The 15,150-nt window shown below is 40.1% G+C and overlaps 1 protein-coding gene across 2 annotated transcripts in view; it reads right to left on the bottom strand.

Annotated features, from left to right (window-relative positions):
- The window catches only part of slc12a4 (solute carrier family 12 member 4), a 26,073-nt gene extending 10,923 nt beyond the window's left edge, over positions 1-15,150 (bottom strand). The window contains exons 1-8 of one of the 2 annotated variants that reach the window (XM_031281426.2): positions 14,882-15,150; positions 2,980-3,077; positions 2,758-2,889; positions 2,215-2,361; positions 1,756-1,810; positions 1,321-1,451; positions 914-1,155; positions 237-451 (exon numbers count right to left, since the gene is read on the bottom strand). In XM_031281426.2, coding sequence (XP_031137286.1) covers positions 237-451; positions 914-1,155; positions 1,321-1,451; positions 1,756-1,810; positions 2,215-2,361; positions 2,758-2,889; positions 2,980-3,077; positions 14,882-15,017 — 1,156 coding nt within the window. In that variant the 5' untranslated portion in view covers positions 15,018-15,150. Of the gene's footprint in view, positions 1-236; positions 452-913; positions 1,156-1,320; positions 1,452-1,755; positions 1,811-2,214; positions 2,362-2,757; positions 2,890-2,979; positions 3,078-4,435; positions 4,578-14,881 lie in introns of those variants that run through there. The other variant, XM_031281427.2, reaches the window with a different exon arrangement.

Here is a 15,150-nt window from a genome sequence, read left to right as displayed (position 1 = left end):
CAAGTTTGCCATAGAATAATTATTGATTCTTAAAATTGTTTAAAATCATGTGCAAAAGTTTTTTGTTGTTGTTCTTTTCTTTTGTTTTGTTTTTTAACTTGAATGGTACTAACACTTTATTTTACCCCTTAATCAGTATGTTTATAGTAATGATATATACTTGGAACATTAAGAGTCAACATTAACATATTTATGGATACTTTAATCCCTACACTAACAACTAATAATAAATATACCTCTTATAATTCCACTGCCAAGTCCAGGGATGCCCTGTATCTCTGTCACATTGTTCTGGATGAAGTAGTCATCACACTGAGTGCCGCTCATGTTCCCCGGCAGACAGAACCTTTCCCACAGCTGACTGGGCACCGTGATGTTGCCCTTTATCACAGTCTTAGCACACACATCGAAGCGATCTCTCACCAACGTTCTGTTTCCCAGCATGCAGATCCTACAGCAGTAACATGGACACAAATCAAAATGATTACTATATCAGTTGTCATTATTTCCAACAACAACATCATCATCATCATCATCATCATGGTCCTCATCATATACATCTCCTTTATTATTATAACCATAGTAGTTGAATTATACTCAAACTATTTAATTGGAAAACCATACTGCAAGTAGGCACCCCAGGCCTAATTAGTGGCAGATGGGAGACAGAATCATAACAACACCGAGAAAATACAATACAAAAATAAAATAACAATAGAAAAGCATGTATTCCTTCTCCATGTGGAATGAATACCACACAGAATTAGCACTCTCTCCCCCATATAAGACACAAAATATATATATATATATATATATATATATATATATATAGTATATATAAATATAAAGGTCCCCATAATTAACTCTATTTACTGTTAATACATATGTTTATTCTACTAAACTGCAGACTTACGGGAATTCAGGGGGATGAGTCATGGATTTGAATGCCCCAGCATAGATGGAGACAATTGAGATAATGACACAGGCCAGGAAAAGAGAAGCCAGCTTGTTGACATATTTGACTCCTACAAAAACCACCACAGCCATCAGGCTGAGGCAGATAGAGCCGTAGACTCGCATATTGTTCAGCATGGCACTGTCACTCCCAAGGGTGTCTGTAGCGTGAAATATGGCCGCCTGGGGGACCAAATATTTCTAAGGAAAAAATAAATTACAACAGGAAGGTCACTGCATAAAGTATATATAAAAACACATGTAATGGCTGCTGTATTTCTTTACAGAACAGTGTTTAGGAATCATATCTAGACATACAAATGCGAGCTGGAATATAACCACAGAATAATATTTCAGCAAACTGACCAAGAAGATTTCGATGGCCCCCAGTATGTACATGGCAGAAGCAAAGGTGGTGCCTAAGTAGAAGCACAGACCCACAGCTCCTCCAAACTCAGGGCCAAGGGAGCGGGAGATCATGAAGTACGCCCCTCCAGCTACAACAGTAAAACAAAGTGTTACACATAAACAGCCACTGGAAAGCATCTGTACTGCATGCACTGAACACAACAGTAAATCTCTGCTGCCCCCAGGTGGAAGAATATGTAATAGAAAATGTACCTTCTACATCTATTCGGAGCAGTCCGGAGATATCAAGGTCCAGCAAGTAATTATTTGAAAAGCAGTTTATGTCTATTTACTTGTACAAAAAAATATTTATAGTACTGCTGAAGGACATGTACTGGATAAATGTTTGCTTAGGGACATTTTCAGTGAATACAGTGGAGTTCAAAGTATTACCTGGAACAACACCATTCGTGGCAATGGCACTCATTGATATGGCCGTGAGCATTGTCTACAGAAGAAAGGGAAAAATAGGATTAATATGGAAAAGCTATGGCAACTTTGGGTGTTCCGTTAATATCCAATGATCAAACTGAAAGCCAGCACAGCTTCCATCTAAGCTAGCGTATCTCTAAATATTTAGATAATGTAGCCAGGACGTTAATACGACCACAGTATTTGTTATTTAAGAAAGGTTACTAAAGCATACTAAGTAAAATACCAAAAAAACAATTCAAAGTGACATTCTTCACCTTAAATAATGCTGCTGCTTATGCAACCATGTAGCAATAGAAGCTGGCCCACATTGTTGGTGGAATCAACCCAGCATAATAGTGTGTGTGTGTGTGTGTGTGTGTGTGTGTGTGTGTGTGTGTGTCTGTGTACAGTAGGATATGTGTGTGTGTGCATACTAACACATGAGCAGCACATCAGGACAATCAGGAGGGACTGCATGATGCCAGCCATCCCAACAATCCACGTCAGTCGGAGGAAAAGAATGACACCAAAGATGTTCTGCAGACACGGCAAGTAGACCCCCATCAGAGTACCCATGTTGGGAGACTGATAGAGATAAAGAGGGAGAGAGACAGAGAGAGAGAGAGAGAGAGAGAGAGAGAGAGAGAGAGAGAGAGGGAGAATATTGACCATGACATTTCAGGAAACAAGTGTATTGATCATTTGTATTGACTGATGTACTTTTTTAAAAGGTCATTCAATCATGTTATCAGCTCTTTGCATGTATCCAGGTCGTACACAGCCACAATCTGACTGCAGAGCGTGCAAAGGCATAAGCAATCAATCAACAACTCTTAATACAAATCAAGAACTTGGATAGTGAGGCAGGGAGAGAGCCAGAGATGGAGGATAATGTTTCTAAATCTCCAAAGACTGGGTGTACAACACGTGCTAATAAACAGTGAGGCTATAGTGTTCCTCTGCTGTGCCCCGACTGCTGACCTTGGGGGTCTTCCTGCGTGAGGCCTCAGCGCTCTCCGCCTCCTCATGCTCCTTGGCTCCCTGGGTGATGTTGGTGTAGCTGACCAAGCGGCTGAGCAGGGAGGAAACCTTTGGCCGGATGTCCAGCTCTTCCTGAAAGAAGAACAGGGGAAGAAGGTAAATTAATGAGTTTGTTGCAATTCTATCATCTGACAGAAATATTGGGCAATAAAAATAACAGACCTCAAACAAAGCCAGATTTCTGTCATAGAAGTCATTCTTCTTGCTAGCAGCATCAGCATTGTTGAGAAATGGACTGTCTTCTTTATGATTCCCGTGTCCTATTAGGCAGAGGAAAACAAGACTTATGGTTAACAATAAAAACAAAGTTGCTTTTTGAGCTTTATAGGTTATTAAGGTTATTTTTCCTGCCAATAAATCAAGCAAACATTGTTCTTAAAGATATATTGGAGGCATCAATAATTTCTGTATCACACTGTCTTAAGACAATGCTTATCTAATGTAACAACCAGACTTCCATGGACAGTATAAAGTGTCCAGCGGTGTCTGTGCTGATTCAAAGGCTTCTCAAATGTAACACAAAAATTAAGGGGAAAGCAATTCTAACATACATTTCTTAAAGATTAAAAATCCATTCAATATTTTTTTGAATTAAAAATGTACATCTTCATGATGGCATTAAGCTAAATGTTTCATTATGCAAGATTAACAGTCATTGATGGACATATACAACATTTTTTTTATCAATGTCACCAATTTGCCTTAAAAATTAAAATAAGATCACTTGTTGGAAACAATCTATACCAATTGGGGGTGGGCGATATAGCCCTTAAAGAATATGATATTTCAGGGTATATCTGTGATGATATGACAATATTTTATTATTAATTACAAGAACATAGAATTGCAACAAAAATGTCAGTATAAATGTTAACAGTTTGCCTTCAAATATTCAGTAAAAGCTAAAAAAAAAAAGTTATATCTCAGTTGTTACAAATAGTACAACAAAGTGCACATCTAAACAGTTAAATTAGGCAATTACGTCAACAAGTTGGAATATTGGCATAATCACGATATTCATTTTTTCATATCATGATTAGAACAAATATATTATCATGAGTGATGTGTTATGGCACACCCCTAATATCAAATCCACCTTTTTCCATGGCAATATTTTTCAGTATTCAGTTAGCTTTGAACTCTCACTATTAATTATAATTTAAACATCATAATAATCTCCATGTAACTTCAGAAACACAACTCATGCAGTGAAAGGCCAAAAGCAGCACAGACCGACAAAGCATAGTCCAGGTGATAAACAGGCATATAATTAGATTCAACTCTCTTTAACTTTTGCTTTTGAAGAAAAGAATCAAGAAGAGATGAACGCAGTGCCTGGGGCAATTATTGCGCGCAAAGTAGCACTGCAAACGTTCACTTCACACACATATTCACAATCACAGGCATGCACACACCTCATTACCTAGAAATTACCTAACCTTGGGTTATTAGAGCATGTAAACCTTAACAGCGGCATTTCAATACCCAAATCAATCCTGCAACAAGAAGTCTGCCAATTTAGCCAAGTGGGCATGAAATAGAAAAATATTTAGTGTTGAAGATATAGCAGCTTTGTTGTAAGTGAGTTGGTTGAGCTTCAATGCTAGTCTTCACTCACCTGTGTTCTGTGTCCCACTGCTGCTAGTATCTCTGTAGGTAAGCATAGTTATAAGATGTGTGACGACTGCAACAGAGCACTCTGTGCTCTAGCTTGGGGAATTGTCGATTACTATATAGGACGCTCGGTCACCCAGGGTGAATACTCATTCAGGGGCCTGATTTAACACATGGTGCACGGTGAGGGGGGTGAGAGGTGGGGAGTGGAGGATACAGTGGTAACTCGCTGACTAACAAGCACATGGCGCACACAGACACACACACACACACACACACACACACACACGCACATGCACGGCACATGTCTGCTCATAAGGATTTAAGAGCCTTGGGTTGGGTTTATGGTATCTCAAAGAAGTGCAGTATTACAGTGTTTGTATTCTTACATTGTATGTTCAGTCTGGATGAATCAGTATAATTAGTCATCAATTTTTCTTCCAAGCCATTATTCCAAGAATGTAGCAATGAGCAAAACAATAATTTATAGGTGTATTAAAACAAATAGTTGATAATTTTAAGCATAAAGGCCACATTCCTATTGGTCTGCCTTTCCAAACCCTAACAACTAGCCTACACAGCTGGATGTGAGTTATGGCTGTAAAGAGATAAGAGTAAAAACAATGCCGACACTGTCCCCTAGTGTTATCTTGCTGTCGGTGGCATTGGTGTTCCAAGCAGCAATGAGTGAGGACTACTGTAGATGAGATGAAGGCACTGATTGACTTAAAAAGACATGTAGCATTTTTGCAATGCAGGTGGATGTTGCTCCACAATTAGCCATAGAGTGAGATATGTTCAAATGTTTCCTGGCAGGAACTGTTACTCTGTGCTGCTCCAAACACCAGAGGTGGGACAAAGTCATTGTTATGCAAGTCACAAGTAAGTCTCAAGTCTTTGCCCTCGAGTCCCGAGTCAAGTCGAGTCAAAGATGAGGCAAGTCCCGAGTCGAGTCACAAGTCAAAGCCAACAAGTCTCAAGTCGAGTCCAAAGTCCTACCATTTTAGTTTCAAGTCATTTCAAGTCCTCTTACCACAGAAATAAAATTTATACAAATCATGTATGTCTGTAAGATTTGTATTTATTTAAACCTCTTTTTATACAATGACATTAATCAAATAAGGGCCCGCATGTTTTGCAAATTGCAACTCTTTTTTTGTTGACTACCTCGTAATTTTTATAGCCAAACGAAACTATCTTCGGTATCATTTTGCCAACTGGCGCGTTGTTGCTTGTGCTTCATTGGTTGTCTTGCAATGTGCCTGCTTAGATGCTGTCGAATCAAAACAACGTGGGACTACAGTGATTGGATGTCGTGCAGGCAGCGCGCGTGCTCTCTGCATGCATACAGGTGGTGCACATTTTTTTCACAGATGCAGATAAACTGAGAGCGGCGCGGCCGTGTGAACATTTTCTTCCCCAGTTTTCATGGGAAGTAGCAAGTCTTCTCGAGTCAAAAGGCGCAAGTCCAAGTGAAGTCACGAGTCATTGATGTTAAAGTCCAAGTCGAGTTGCAAGTCTTTGTACATTTTGTCGAGTCGAGTCTGAAGTCATCAAATTCATGACTCGAGTCTGACTCGAGTCCAAGTCACATGACTCGAGTCCACACCTCTGCCAAACACTACCCTAATAGTTAATATATAATCGTAAAGCCTAAAATAGTTCAGCTTCCGGCTCATTCCAGCAAAATGAAAGTCACTTTAACAATGAGGAGACAGTGGGGGTCTCTTGTTCATAACTTCACATTAAATGTCTGATTAAAAAGATTAAAGATTAACTGGCTTGTTATGAAGTCAAGAGTCTTGCTGTGTGCACACAGAGGCTTTACAGCAACATGTACCGACATGTCACCAGTGCCCCCTCAAAACAGCTCACCATCACTGCTAGAAGATCTGTGCTGAAGGGCCGACACATTTACAGAAGGGTGCATCAAAGTAGGGAAGTTAAGCAGGGCGTACATGACTTTTTCTTTCCACTGACTAACTATTTAGAGACAAGCTACTATATATTTTTATTATTTGTTTTGTTGAGTTTTCTCAGCTTTCTTAAGTATAAAATGTTGGTGTTGGGGTGTACTTGCTACTGTACTTACAGCATTGTCAGAAATAAGAAAAACATTTAAAAAAAAAGAACATGCACTATAGTCATTAGCCAAGATTATAAGTACTATTTGAGTCATAGTATTTAGCTCCAGTCACTAAACACTAAAAGCAACAAAAGTCCAAAACAAATGTTTTGACAGACTGCTTATGTGTCAGGGGTGTCTAGCTATAATTTGTGTTTACAACTAGATCAATTCCCAGAGAAATGCTATGTTGTCAAGTCTTTTCAAAGTGCAAAGTACGTGACTGTCAAACCATAGCCAACGTTTTAGGCAAATCTACAAAGACAAAATCAGTATGAGTTATGATTTGTTACAACTTCCAGAAAGCAGCTCTTGCTAAACTTGTTCAAGACTTTTTAGCAAACAGTGCATTCGTTTACTTTATCTAGACTGCACAGTGTACTTGGGTGGGACATTTTGAGTAATCAAGAGTTTTTACAGTGATCTTTCAAATGGACTTTTTCAAAACCAGTAGGCCTAATGTTTAGGCAGAAACAAACTTCACAGTAATGTGTCTGCACTTTAAAAAAAAAAGCAGATTAGTCATGGAAAACAATATCCCTGTCCATTAGCTTCTTAGGGTTTTAAAAAGCCTCTTTGCTAAACCTCCTGTTTAATAAACACTTAAGACTTAACACTGATAGGCAGAGAAGTAGTAGAGCTTAGCTAACTCTCCTTTGTGCAGTTAGTTGGCAAGAATGTTGTACTGATTATGTGTTTGGAGGTGGTGTGTGTATGTGTCTGTGTAAATAAAAGAGCGAGAGAGAGACAATGAAAGAGACAGTATGTAAATATCTGTGGCTCCTTTCTTCATTTGATTACACTGCATGGCTTCAAAGCATAGCTGGATGTGACTATGCCACTGAGTTGGGCAAACATAATACAATACTGTTGCGTGGACTTATGTCAACTGGTTAAATTGTAAACTTATTCTCTATTGTCCACTATATTTAGCTCTTTGTTTGTGTTTCTGGGCCTGTAAAATGATCCTCCAAACCCTATTTTACATATTTTCTAGTCTGTCGCAATCCTTAAATCATTCAAGTGTACTGCTGTCAACTTAGTCATTAAAAATAAACATGGTGGGTAGGGCTGTGGGTAGGCATATTTTCAGAAATTGCTACTAGTTGTTTTTTTTGCATTGTACTTTTTTCTCCTCCCTAGCCTGTGGCAAGAACCAATATAATGTCTGCTGTAGGAATAGGCCAATGTTAGCTGTAATGGCTGTGTTTCATGCGGAGCAGCATCTGAACCGAGCATTGGAATGCTAACCTGCTGAGCCGTACAGCAAAACATATTAGCTTTGATGTGTGCTAATGATGAGAAAAGGACGGCAGCTCAGCCTGATTACCTCAGGGGGTAAAGGTGGGCGGGAAGAGGTGCATCGTACAACAGACTTTTGAAAAGACACAAATTAACTAAATGGGCACGTCAGTGGGTGTAGAACTAATAACTAAACAAACCCAAAGTGTGGTCTGTACAGGAGAATTGTCTATCTGCAGTGTCTTTGCAAAACTGTTAATTACATTTAAGCTGTACATTTGCTGCACACACAACCCATTCTTGTAAATGTTTGCTTTGCGTAAATGTTACAGATGTACAGATTATAGACTATATCATAAACAGCACACTACTGTGGAGGTCAGCAACAGGATGTTTATCCTTTAGTAACTTCAGTACTTGACCAAGTTGTACTCTGTCATGTCCACAGAGGAGTTTGGAAATAATAGTGAGATTACTCCCCCTGTACACTTATGTATTGCAACCCGGCTGTCAGTACTTTCCTTGTACACAAATGGAGGGAACGTAAACAGGAATATCCCCTAACAGCCTACTTTAAGGGTGCTCTAAGTGATGTGATACGTTTTTTAGGCTACAACATTTTTTGTCACATACAGCAAACATCTCCACACTATCTGCTAGCTGACTGTAAGGGGACAGAGCACCTTTAAAGATAAGAAGGTGTTCTCCTTGTTCAGAAATCACCTCAGTAGTCAAGTATGCGCTCTGTTGAGGCACTTTTAGTTATTAGGGACCGTTCGCTATTTATGGAATGGACCACCGGAGGAAAATAGGGGAGGGTCATGTCTTGTTATTCTTTGTTGAGGGGAGGGTCACCCAACATTTTTTAGTCTGGGGGCGGGGGGGTCACCCAACTTTTGTATTCATGAAAATAACTAAATTTCAAAGTGTCTTGTTTGGTGCATATTTTTCCATGTAGCTCTCAGTCTCGGCCCTCCTTCGCTACCACATGGGTCTGACCCATGAGTTTGTTGGGGGGCAAGGGGAGCACTGCCCCTAAAAAATGACCAGATATTTTATAAATATCTTAAATAACACAAAACAACTAAACGTTGGTAGGTAATACATCAGATTTCATATACTGCTTTAGTAAAAAAAATATTACCTGGCTGACGATGGGAGTAGCAGGACGCAAAAAAAGAAAATTACTGTTGCACTAGCCTGGACATCTTGCCGTGCCAACCTTGCAATAAAGGTTTCCCAAATGCCATGTATATAAATGTGATGTCAGCTTACTAATTGATTGCAGGTTTTGTGTAGATTTGGACTTTTATACGTTTATTCCACTTTGTTTAAACGGCAAAGTGGAGAAGCCTCGTTCACCTGTTTGGAGCTGGCTGGTGAATGTGACGCTCGTATAGGCCTTGCTGGATACACCGTGACCCTTTTTGTGGATCTACTGATCGCTGTGGATTACTTTTTTTTGTGTCATTGGATTACGGCAAAATACGGATCTTTTTTTCTCAACGTGTCTTAAAGCAGGCATATTATGCTCATTTTCAGGTTCATAATTGTATTTTAAGGTTGTACCAGAATAAGTTTACATGGTTTAATCTTCAAAAAACACCATATTTGTGTTGTACTGCACCGCTCTCTCTCACTGCTGCAGATCCTCTTTTCAGCTGGTCTCTGTTTTAGCTACAGAGTGAGACCTCTTTTCTTCTTCTTCTTCTTCTGTACTATCTTTGATTGCACTGCACATGCCCAGTAGCTCAGATGTAGATCATGTCAGCTAGCTAGCTCCATAGACAGTAAAAGAAAGGCTGTTTCTACAACTTCGGTCAGTTACAAGGCAGGATTAGCTGGGAGACTTCTAAATGAGGGCGCACATGTAAGTAGTTCTTTTGTAGATTATGGTGAACTTGTGTGTGTTGTAGCAGTGCTTTGCTATTGAGAACGAGGTAGCATGCTAGCGTTAGCATGCTAGCGTTAGCATGCTAGCGTTAGCCATAGCGTTAGCATGCTAACGCTACGAGCTAATGGTTGCGGTTAGCCTGCTCGTTTCGGCTTGTGACGTCACAAGCCGTGCCGATTTTGAACAGCTCACCCAGAGACTGAAGGCAGGACACATTCAGAAACCGTATCTCACTCTAAACAGCATGGGTGGATTTTTTTCAAAGTTTGTATGTGTGTGGAAGCACCAGAGACACAAAATAACACCCCAAATCCCAGAAAAAGTGATTTTTTCATAATATGGGCACTTTAACGTTTTATGTTGTGACTGCGCTTCATTTCTGCGTTTGGATAGACATCTCAACAGACTGTAGGTCGAACACTGATTGTTCACTCTTACATTTTAGTTGAATTTAAGTGTCAGGGCATTCCGCCACTGTCTGTCTATTGCATTCCGAGACAGCCGTGCCGCGATTGGATTTCATAAGGGCGAATTGTTAAATTGTTACAATGTAATTTAAAATCTGCTTTAAAAATAAACATATATGTTTTGGAATATAATGTTCAGCTTCGGCAGTGCTAAATATACGACTGAGGAATCCTAGTGACGAGTCCATAGCAACCAGTGTTGAATTGGTTATTTCCCAGTGTCCTTTGCTGAATGGTCTCAATGTTTTATTGTTTTATTTCATATGAATACTAGTTTACTAGAGGAGTAACTTAGTATTTGAAGTAATGCAGTAATGCAGAAAGTGTGCATTTAGTTCCCATGCTTATTGTGTTTCCACAACAGTGATAGTGAGTAAATCTACTGAAATGGCCACCACACCATAACAGAGGAGTGTGATGTGTAAGATGAGAATGCTGAGGTTAACTTGTGTATGTCATGGCTGTAAAAAATCAAATGGTGTATGTATATCTTTGCTAAGTGCAAACTAGCACATAAGGGGAGGGTCATTCCTCTTTTTCAAATAATTTTGGAGGGTCATAGAAAAATTATTACTGGCGAGGGGAGGATCAAGTCTTTTTAGCCTAAAGGTCCCAAAACTCTTCCGGTGACCCTATAAATAAATAATGAACAGTCCCTTAGCTCAGGTGTCGGGATCCACTGGTTCCATTTTAGCCAATTAAAAACATAGTTAGTGTATTAAAATGTCCAAAAGGGACATTTCTCATGTATCACAATCTAAAAGTGCTACAACAGTGATCATTTCAATCAAGTTTCACATGTTGGGTAGAAGCTACTGTATTCATTTTGCACTGATCTCTGTTAAGTGTCAAAAGTGAGGCAGTGCAGTAAGGTAGACCCAAGGCACACTGAATGAATACCATTGCTAGGAGATCTTCTGAAAGAACTGGGGGACACAATGGAAAAAACAACATCTGAGCTGCTCTGCTTGCCATGTTGTCACTTTGATGTGAATGAAGAGATAGAACAAAAATGACAGATGATTGGATGGCAAGGCAGTTGAATCATAGGAAACAATGTGTGACAAATAATTTAATTAAAGCACAATCTTTAAAGAACATTACAAAGACTTTAACTTCTTAGACTTACAAAGAGTTGTTAAGGCTTGTGCACCAGTGTGTGTGTGGCTGTCTGAATATGTTCTAACTCTGTCATCAGTTCCACATTTCTGCTCCACCACAGTGTGTTTATCTCTCAAGGGTTATCTGAGTGGCATGCCAGACAGCATGACAGGAATGATCATCCTGCTCTCCTGAATTAGAGTTGGAACACACAAACAGCATTCTCCACATCATCTACTCATTACATCAGTTTCTCAGCACCTGTTTAGTTTGAGGCCAATACAAGCAAAATACATTTGCACTACATGGTTATATTATTTACCCGGTCTTTCCAGTCTCACATCAAGGCTATTACCAAGACAGCATTTTTACATCTCAGTAACATTTAAAAAATTCAACCCATTTCATCATTTTGTGATTCTGAAACTGTAATCCATGCATTTGTGTCTTACCGACTTGATTACTGCAATGTCCTTTCTTCTGGTCTTCCAAATTGTGCCACTAGCGGCATTCGACTTGCTCAGAACACTGCAGCCAGAATCTTGATAAAAACTATAAAATATGATCACATATGAACACCCGTTCTGGCCTCTCTTCACTGGCTCCCAGTGCATGCTAGAGCTGATTTTAAGGTTCTTCTTTTAACATTTAAGGCCCTGCATGGACTTGCACCACCTTATTTATCTGAGCTTATAACACCATATACAGTATACCGGCACGCTCTCTCTGCTCCCTTGATGCTGGTCTCCTGGTCATTCCCCTAGTAAACAAAAAATCTGTTGGTTATAGAGCATTCTCCTACTGTGCCCTTCATCTGTGGAATGGCCTCCCACTACCTGGTAAAGAAGCTCACTCAGTGGACATTTTTTTAATCTAGATTGAAAACCCAACTTTACTCATTATACTATAGCCAACCATAACACACCATCCTTTCTGCGTCCTTCACAAACAAACTCTTTCACTTATTCTCTTATGTTGCTGGTTTTGTATTGGTTATTATTACTGCTTTAATGCTGTTCAATTGTGTTGTTCCTGTCTGTCATTTCTGTGTTCCTTTAATTTTAAAGTGCACTGAGACCATGTCTAATGGTGATTACACTTTAAATAAATTTGATTGATTGATAACAGAAAAAAAGAGCTTGCACTATATTCACAGGAAAATGAAAAGTTAATTGTAGGTATATAAATTGAATTTCATTTATGGATAACTTATTATATCAACAGTAATATCTCCTGCACATTAGCTTTATTTCGTTCATGGGATATTATTTGTTGCCCTACTTCACCTGGAATATCTACTTGTCGTGCAAAAAGACACTTAGGCAGAAAGGAGATAGAAAATAGTGTTTCTTGCTCACTTTTCCTGCTAGACTTTCGCAGCACACTTTCCTCTCTGAAACGTGAAGCCAATTTAGGGTACTTGCTCTTGCCCAGGAATACAGCATAGTTACAATGGCCACAGTGTTGGTGCTGTCCTGGGCTGAACAGAGCTGAGTTCACAAGCTAATACAGACTCTGCATTATGTCAATTTGTCCATGCTACGGATGTCACACTGCACTGTACCACTGTAGCTGAGACATACAACATGTACCATACCCAAGCCCACCACTCCCATGATGAAATCATCCAGTACACGCAACCACTTTTGATTGGTTTTACGACAGCAAATACTTTCCCACCCAACTTTTTACTGCTTGAATGTGTCACAATGCTGCGTGTAAAACTCAAGTCAGAGAAATATTGAATATGTACATGCCTACTCGTGATTTTTTTTTTTTATTGTATGCTTAAGAATTAGCCTGGTATGATGTTTAAATAACTAAAAATGCACAGTACAGTAGAGATGTTCCAAAAATGCAGTCAACTAGATTGACTTGAGTAGCTGTTACTGTTTAGTTCCCACACGTGTTGGAAACTTAATGGTACTGCATGCCCTTTGCTCCGTCTCATCATTCATCACAGTCTCACTTCCTTCTTCTTCTCCTCCTTCTCACCCTTTCCAGCATATAGTCATCCTTGAAGCTACCCACTAAGTTTAATGGTTGTTGTTGTTCTCAGGCTAACAGGAAGCTCTCTCGGGAGGGTTAGGGGGAATTGTGAGAACAGGAAGACAAGGGAGGCAGCAACAAGCTTGTGCGAAACCCAACCACAAAACTGCGAGGGTTATATGAGGACAACTGCTTTTCCCTCTATCGTCAAAACCTTTTGTTGGCATGTATGCCTAGTACAGATTTCTGCTTTGACAACATTTGCTTAGACAACATTCGGGCCACTACTTTTTAACACTTGAATCACTGTTATGTACAGTATCTTATAAATGTATTAACTTGCATTCCTGCTGTTCGTGAATGCCATTTGGCTCTAAAGGGTAACGTCCATGCATTCCAGAAATATACAAACAGACAGCTAGGTCAACATGTGCTTCGATTCCTTCTTGTTATGCTTCATGCAGTCTACTTGAGCCCTGTGTCTCGCTGAAACATATATATAATCTCATCTGCATGGCAAGTTTTCATGCAAATGTACATACATTTGCACTCACACATTTACTGTATGCACAAACACATAGAAATGCACATACATCAAAATCCACACACACTGGCTGTTCATTCCCTGGAGGCTCATTAACACAGAAACAAATAGTTAGATGAGTCTTCAGCCTTGAACTCTGGAACTTTCCGATGTAATTCAGTTGTTGGGAGCTCACAGGCAGCATGACGGTGAGGTAATACTATAAGTGGGTGGCCAGTCAGTGTGTGGGTTTGTACCCAGCCTGGCCTTCTGGACGCTTGGTAAAGCGTGGGTGCTTCTTTGGAAGGCCGCACCCATGTGTGTCTTTTATTAAAAAACTCTGTTCCCCGAGTTGGTTCACGTTTTCAGCCCACACAAATCAGTGCTGCTCTCACATAATCCTACCCAGCGGCTACAAGCTCCTCGCTCCTCTCCTTGTCTTCCCTCTGTCTTCCCTTTATCTTCTGTCTGGGACTGCCCCTGCCCCCCTCTTTCAATGCTGTAAGCAAAACAAGTGAGTGACAGTGAGAGACAAGCTGCAAAAGAGAAGTGAGGAGGGAGAAATCTGCTCCTGTGTTGTTGAGCAGCCAGTCGCTGTGAAAGGAAATCCTCCGTTGGCACAAAGAGAGCTCCATCTTTTGTGCAAGGAAGCACTTGAGGCCTTTTCTTGTTGAGGCTGTACAGGGCCCCCTCACACATTCCCACAACCGTTGTGTCTTTCCCCCATGGTTCTCACCCCTTTCATTGTTTTCCCTTTGTTACTCTTCTGTCCCTGAATTTATTTTAAATGGCTTCTACGGGCAGTAAAAATATTCCAAAACGATAAAAGTAGTGTTTCTTCAACTTCACCTAAAGTGAGCTGTCAAACACAGACCTGCCGGCTGTAGGAAAACTGCTTTCTGGCCATAGAGAATTGCCATGGTAACCATACAACCAGCTGTTCAGAGGACTCTCTAGACAAAGCAAGGCTGCCCCATGCTGTGCTGGGTCCAACTCATGAAGTATCACTTTTAGGAGACATTTATCAAGTTAAAAACATTCAAATTAGTCATGTTGTGTCCAAGCTGAGAGATAAAGAGCTGAGTAAAAGTTAGTTAGTTGAGACTTACCATCAGAGCTGACAGAATCTTGATGATCAGGGCAGTCCTGTCCAGTGTCTCTGTAATCCACCCAGTTAATCCCCTCTAGACTATCGTAGTTGGACTGAGCTTGATCCTTCACCGGTACCACTGTGAAGTGAGGCATGTTTTCATCACTATCCTCTGCGTCTCCAGCTCAGCAACTCAACATAGCAGGCTAGCTGTTAGCCAGCCTCAGCTCAACTCCCACTAATGGTAACTACATTCCACTACACTGCGCTCACTTCCTCTAGAGGCTA

Source organism: Sander lucioperca, chromosome 3 (genome assembly GCF_008315115.2).
Source record: "Sander lucioperca isolate FBNREF2018 chromosome 3, SLUC_FBN_1.2, whole genome shotgun sequence".
NCBI classification, from domain to species: domain Eukaryota; kingdom Metazoa; phylum Chordata; class Actinopteri; order Perciformes; family Percidae; genus Sander; species Sander lucioperca.
The sequence above is the reverse complement of the archived record's forward strand: the minus strand, read 5'-3'. Positions and strand labels throughout refer to the sequence as shown.